At 36.8% G+C, this 6,484-nt stretch overlaps 1 protein-coding gene across 4 annotated transcripts in view; it reads left to right on the forward strand.

Moving 5' to 3' along the window:
- IGF2BP3 (insulin like growth factor 2 mRNA binding protein 3) overlaps window positions 1-4,972 on the forward strand; it is a 118,493-nt gene extending 113,521 nt beyond the window's left edge. For all 4 annotated transcript variants that reach the window (XM_019472784.1, XM_019472783.1, XM_009282047.2 and 1 more), the window contains 3 exons: window positions 806-937; window positions 2,307-2,420; window positions 3,349-4,972. In XM_019472784.1, coding sequence (XP_019328329.1) covers window positions 806-937; window positions 2,307-2,420; window positions 3,349-3,450 — 348 coding nt within the window. In that variant the 3' untranslated portion in view covers window positions 3,451-4,972. The remainder of the gene's footprint in view (window positions 1-805; window positions 938-2,306; window positions 2,421-3,348) is intronic.
- Window positions 4,973-6,484: the final 1,512 nt, after the last annotated feature.

A 6,484-nucleotide genomic window follows, 5' to 3' on the forward strand; every position in this document is an offset into this window, starting at 1 on the left:
ATCTCAATAGAAATGTTCTTTTGATGCCTCTAGGAGGTATGGAGTAGAAGATCTGGTTACCATTTCTCAAGAATCCTCTGATGAACAGCAGGGAATAAGGAAATAAATGTGTTTAAAAATCAGCAAGATTCATGAGCTTAGTCTCAGTGGACATTCTTCTTGCTACCTGGCACTTGTGTGTTCCCTAGAAAAGGGAACTGTGTGCTGGGCGGAGTAATACTGTTCCCATGGTGCTATTTAGATCTACAGTTTGATTTTTTTTCCACTTTAGAAAATTGAGCAAGGTCAGATTTATTTATTTTTAAACTATATGTTGTAATGGATTGTAAAAGTAAGCTGTTTGCTCTAATTGGAGTCTTTATCCCATGACTTGTTTGGGGTGGGGGGGTGGCTTTTTTCTTTTTTAGTTTAGTGTCCTTAAAAGAATGGATTTCTGAGCCAATTAATTGCATTCTGTGCTTCTGGGTGTAATAAGTGCTTCAGCCAGCCAGTTCTTTTCTCCACCACTCTTTACCGCTACAGAGATGCAATAGTTTCTTTTAAAAGCAGTGTTTCTACTGAAAAGCAGAATAATAACGATCTGTTAAATTGCTCTGTGATTCCTTGGTTTGTCATGCGATCTTTAAAGTTGGACAGCGGTGCTTCCTAGTTTGGTACAAAGACTTCTTTTAGAAAAACAGTTACTGTATTTATTAGGGAAAACGCTTTGTCAGGATTGTGTACTGAGAATTCTCCTTTCTGTGGAATTTCTTGAAGTTAACTAGATTTCAATAAGTGCATTCTCTAACTGAAAGCATTTTTGCAGGCTCAAGGGAGAATCTATGGAAAACTTAAAGAAGAAAATTTCTTTGGACCTAAAGAAGAAGTGAAACTTGAGGCTCATATAAAAGTGCCATCCTATGCTGCTGGTAGAGTTATTGGTAAAGGAGGCAAAACAGTAAGTAGCTGAAATAAAACTTTTACTGTTTTTCAGTTATGTTTCTTGTTTCAGTGTGTATATATGTATAAGGCTTAAACATTTAGCTAACTAATAGCTAATCCTTTGAAGTTATGTTAAAGCAGGTGCTACTTTCTTAGGTGTACCTGTTAAGCTTTCCTTTCTTCTAGTGTGGAGTCAAGAGAAGCCAATCTCATAGAACGAATTATTTCATCTAAAAAAAAAAAGAAATAGTCTAACAAAAATCGATAGTCCCAGTCAGATCTGCAGGGCTTTTATTAATAGAAATGTCGTTCTTCCATTTAGAATGAATATGTTTCCACTCAAGACCTGCTTCTGTGAACCTTAGCTTATGCCAGATTTTGCAAAAAGATTTCACTAATCTCATTTAATTAAAATCCAGTGTGTCCAAAGGTGGCATATCTGGCCAAAACTGAGTGAAAGCATAATTTCTAAATAAGTGGTAGGAAATTAAGATACGTTCAGACCTCAATATTACAAAAAAAAAAAAACCAAAACAACCCCAAACATTTTTACTTCAACTTAATTGATGGCATTCCTTAGGCTGTTTGTTGCATAAAATTACATCACTGAGATTTTTCAATCCTGAAAAGGTGCTAGTATTTTCATATGGTTGTAAGTCAGGAGCTAGCTGATATTTGCACAGAAATGGTTCAGTCTTGGGTCTCCATCCTTGAGTGCAATGGGGTGTTGAAGTTAAGTGTCAGGAGGCAACGTGGCCTCTTTCATTACTTGCAGCAGTAACAGGTTTAAGGCCAAACATCTCTTCAGAGTTGTTAATCTAAAACATTTTTGATTAAATAATGCTATGCATTTCTAAAATAAAATAAGTAAATGGGACAAAGACTCTAACTTTACCTCTACTTAACACTATGGAAGCTGATAGGCTACTGAAAATAATTTGGACACTTCTCATTGTTCTGTTTGGAGTTTTCCATCTTGTGGAGGTTTTTTTAAGGAAAAACGTATAAATACTTTGACCTTTTTTTTTTCTTCCCTACATTATATATTGTGTGAGTTTTCTGACCTTAAACTTGTAAACTCAACTGTAAACACTGTGGCATCTATTTGCCTTTTCAAGTCATGTATTGAACATCATCTGTGTTGTATTTAGTCTTTAAAACGCCTCTCCAAACTAAGAGAACTTGGTGCTAATTTATGTTAGAAACACCAGAGGCTCATCTTGCGAAGTGCAGACTGCTGCACAAAGATGCTTTCTGTTAGTGGGCTTCTCTTTTTTTAAATGTAACTTAGAGGATGATGTTTCTGTGGTCAGCAGTATCTTTGAGGCTTGGTGGTTGTGGGATTTTTTTGTAAGATTTTTCTGACTTCTACTATCTATTTATAGGTAAATGAGCTTCAAAACTTGACAAGTGCAGAAGTTGTAGTCCCTCGTGACCAGACACCTGATGAAAATGATCAGGTGGTTGTGAAAATAACTGGTCACTTCTATGCATGCCAGGTAGGAGGACTGGAATGAATTTCTATATTGCCTTGATGTTTCCATGGTCTTTCTTTTATATCCATGTGCAGAGCCAAGGGATGGAAGACTTTTTTCTACTCAGGATACAGAAAGCACTGCTTGCCAGGCTCTTCTAATTGTCTTGCTGCAATAAACTTTCCTCATGCCTGTGAGAGATTTATAACAATATTGCACTTTTACATATGTAAAAACAATCTTCTTAAATTCTCCTACCAATATATGTAGGCTCTGGCACTGCTAAAACTTTCAAAGCAAAAGAAAACCCAAGTTGTGATCGGACTGAAATTCAAATGGCAGGGAGATACAAGCTATCTCATAATACCTGGCAAGAGCTGCACGAATATATGCAATTTGTCCACATCGCCCAATCTGTTGATTTAGTATCATAAAGAAAAGGATCACACGATTCCTTCCCTCACTTAACTCTTAGTTCGGACCAATTCCTTTTGATACCTTGGTATGGGTGACTTTTGTAGTTCAGAAAGGAGATGGGAGGGCTGGTAAATCCTGTAAGTCTGACCCTCTGGACTCCCTGTTGTATAAAAAAAAATTGTCCCCTCTCTATTAGAACAGTGGTTCTTATAAAATGTTAGTATCTCCAGAGGGAAAAAATACAAGTAGCCTGTATCTTCAATGATCTTAATGTTGGTAGTCATCTTCCCATGCTCATGCTTTCTGTATTACGGATGTGAAAACTGACCATGCGGGTAGTTGTATTAGGTGGAAAAAGAAGAAAAATTAAGTTGTACATCATGACTAACGCAAGTGTATTTAATGAATAATCTTGTCAGTACTAGGAACTTAGTTATTCCAGACTTTCTTAATCCCAGTAGCATCTATAGGCAGTTTTAAACAGGAGTCACTGTGGCATGGCATCGTGATGGGGTGTTTCTTCTTTGTCCTTCAGCTTGCTCAGAGAAAAATTCAGGAAATACTGGCTCAGGTAAGAAGGCAGCAGCAACAGCAAAAAACATTGCAAAGCGGACAGCCTCAGCCAAGACGAAAATAAAGGTTTAGGAAATGGCCCATCAGAGACAGATGCCAGACCAAAGACAGACTGTGCGACAGAGAGACGGGTGGTGAGCACCTGTTGAAGTTATATGCAGAAGATCCACCAAGCCAATCACCTGTTCGAGGACCAGGCAACCGTTGAACGCTGTCTCTGAGAATGTATTCTTTAGGCTCTCTCAAACTTTTGAAACCCAGCTTTAAAATAAGGACCCCTTCACTTCCCTTTTGTTCTATTCTCACAATTTAACATAAACTCGTTAGTCTTTTTTATTGTTCTTATTATTCCCCAACAATTTTAGAACTTGGTTTAATGAAGCTTTCTCTTCTGAGTTCACTGGTTTAAAAAAAAAAAAAAGAAAAGAAAAAAGAAAAAAACACAAAAAAAAAGAAAAGGCATTGCTCTTATAGGTCCAGCTGTAAAAGAAGAAACACATTTGGAGGGTGGGATTGCGGGTGGGCTAGGGTTAGAGCAAGGGTATCGACAAGAGTTTAAGTGTTAGTCCCAATGTTGAAACAAGTGGTTTTTTTTAAAAAGAATTTGGTTGCATTTTTACATAACACTGCCATGAATAACCTAAGGGAAGTGTTGAATGGTGTTGGCCAGGGCATAAAAAGATAAATATGCATTTTACTAAACTACCTCAGGCATTTAGTACCTCAATGAGAAATTGTTCCTTTTTTGCTTTTTTTTTTTTGGTATTTTGTATACTTTATAAAGCTAATAGTTCTTGAGCATTTTATTTTTTTAAAAAAAATTAAAATTTGATCAGCCACCAGCCAGGAGTACTACAGACTTATCGGGGAAAAAATATAGTAGAGCACTTCTAGCTGCTGGCTGATGGGAGTAAGGTGGGTAAAAAAAACACAGCCTCAGATTTTCTGAGGGCTTCAACACCATCATTTGTTTAAAAAAAAAAAAATTCAGTGAATGTTCAAAAGATAGTGAATGATGCCAACATTCTGATAGCAGCAATGCCGTTTAGTTTTCTTTTAAGATGGGATGAAAAAGTTTGTGACGGTACTTTTTTGGGAACAGGACAAGGAAGTGATGGCAAGAGGCTGGGGTTGGGGGAAAAATTTAGAAGGCTGCAAGAGGCTGAATTTTTTTTGTGCTACTTGATTGAATGCATGAACCCTTTGTGCCTTTGACCATCACTACCTAATAATGCTACATTTAACCATTTGCAGCCCATTTGGACTTTGCCATTTTGTTCAAAGAGCAAGCTTCATCTTCAGTTTGATAGAACACTCGATCTGCTAGAGCGTATTTGAGGCCACGAGGGTCTCTGCTGTCTGCAGATCACATCATACTGCTTTCAGTTACCACGATGGGGGAAGGTCAAACAGTGTTTGATCACATTGAAAGATAATGAAAGGCTAAGTTTACATATCCAGCCGCTGTTATGGGCCACACTAAGCCACTTTGAAGGTTTTAAAAACTATTACAAGAAAAAAAAAACACAAAACAAAACAACAACCTCTCTAGCCTGGCTTATAATAGATGCAGCAGGATTTATGCACGTTCTGCAACCAACCATTAGAGGAAAAAAAAAAAATGTCAAAAGGCAGGGATAACAGGAAAGTTACCAAATTTTTTAATTTCCGAATGTAATTTGAATGATGATTGTGGTAATAGTGACACATTCAAGTTTCTACAAACAACAACTCTCTAGCCTGGCTTATAATAGATGCAGCAGGATTTATGCACGTTCTGCAACCAACCATTAGAGGAAAAAAAAAAAATGTCAAAAGGCAGGGATAACAGGAAAGTTACCAAATTTTTTAATTTCCGAATGTAATTTGAATGATGATTGTGGTAATAGTGACACATTCAAGTTTCTACAATAAACTTCAGTCTACCTCAGTTTAAGAAAAAAAAAATATGTGGCAACACATGGTGCATAAAGACTGCTGTGTGTGTGTGTGTGCGCGTGCGCGCCTGTATGTGTGTGGTCGACAGAGCCATGCTATTACCTCTGAACCTTTTTTTTGTGATGTTTTTTGTGCATGAGATGATCAGAATCACCATGCTGCACTGATTTGAGGGGCACAACGAGCAAAAGCATTTGTTTCATCATTTTGTTATCTACCTCTTAGGTTCATGTTGAAATAGAGGCATTACTACATAGACTAGATAATTTTCCCAAAGATCATTGTTGTACAGATTAGATAATTTTGAAAATGGTCTGAAGTGTTTTTCCTGCATCTCTTCTTTACTAATTGGTTTAAAAACCACAAACTTATGTTGTAGTTTTAGCAAAGAAAAATGAGTTTCTTTTTCCTTTTTTGACAGTGACCTTCATCTAGCCTTTAGGATAACTTTTTTTTTCTTACAATGAATTTAAAATTACTGAAGTATGAAAAGTCATAGCTTTTTAATTTTTGTTGAGGCTTAAGTCAGTCTGACGTTCCTTTCTTAACATTTGAGAAGGATTTGACTTCATTATTTTCCATAAAAATTACTTTACAAATAGGTGCTGCATTTACATCTGCTGATTTAAATACTGTCATCTCTCTTAAATTTCTAGACTTAGTAGGGTAAATCATGTTTTTCTTTTCAATTGAGACTTGGTAATTTGGAGTATTTGGGAATAGCTAGAAAGTAAATACTGTAAATGATTTCAATATCCACAAAGTATGGATCATTTTTCACCTGTAATGTGCCCCCCAATGCAGCTCCACTTGCCAGATGCCTCTGAATGGAATAAAGAGTTTAACTCCTATCATCAGATAAAGTTGTGTGGTGTTTTTTTAAACTAATGAGGCATAGGAACAGACTGTTCCAAGCATTTGCGGTGCTTTGATCAAGTTGGTTTTCTGTCCGTAATAATAACTGGATAAGGATGAAGAGTCACCGACAGGTATTCCATAGCTGCTAGGCCACCCGGCAGCCAGGTTACAATGTTTGCACTACAAGCAGTGACTTCTGTGGCTTAGAATTCATCTCCCTTTTGCATAACAATGCTATACAGTCTGTAGTACAACCTATAGTTCATGGTTTCAGTCTTACGCAGATCATTTAGGCCGGTTTG

Source organism: Aptenodytes forsteri, unplaced genomic scaffold (genome assembly GCF_000699145.1).
Source record: "Aptenodytes forsteri isolate BGI_AS27 unplaced genomic scaffold, ASM69914v1 Scaffold164, whole genome shotgun sequence".
Classification (NCBI taxonomy): Eukaryota; Metazoa; Chordata; class Aves; order Sphenisciformes; family Spheniscidae; genus Aptenodytes; species Aptenodytes forsteri.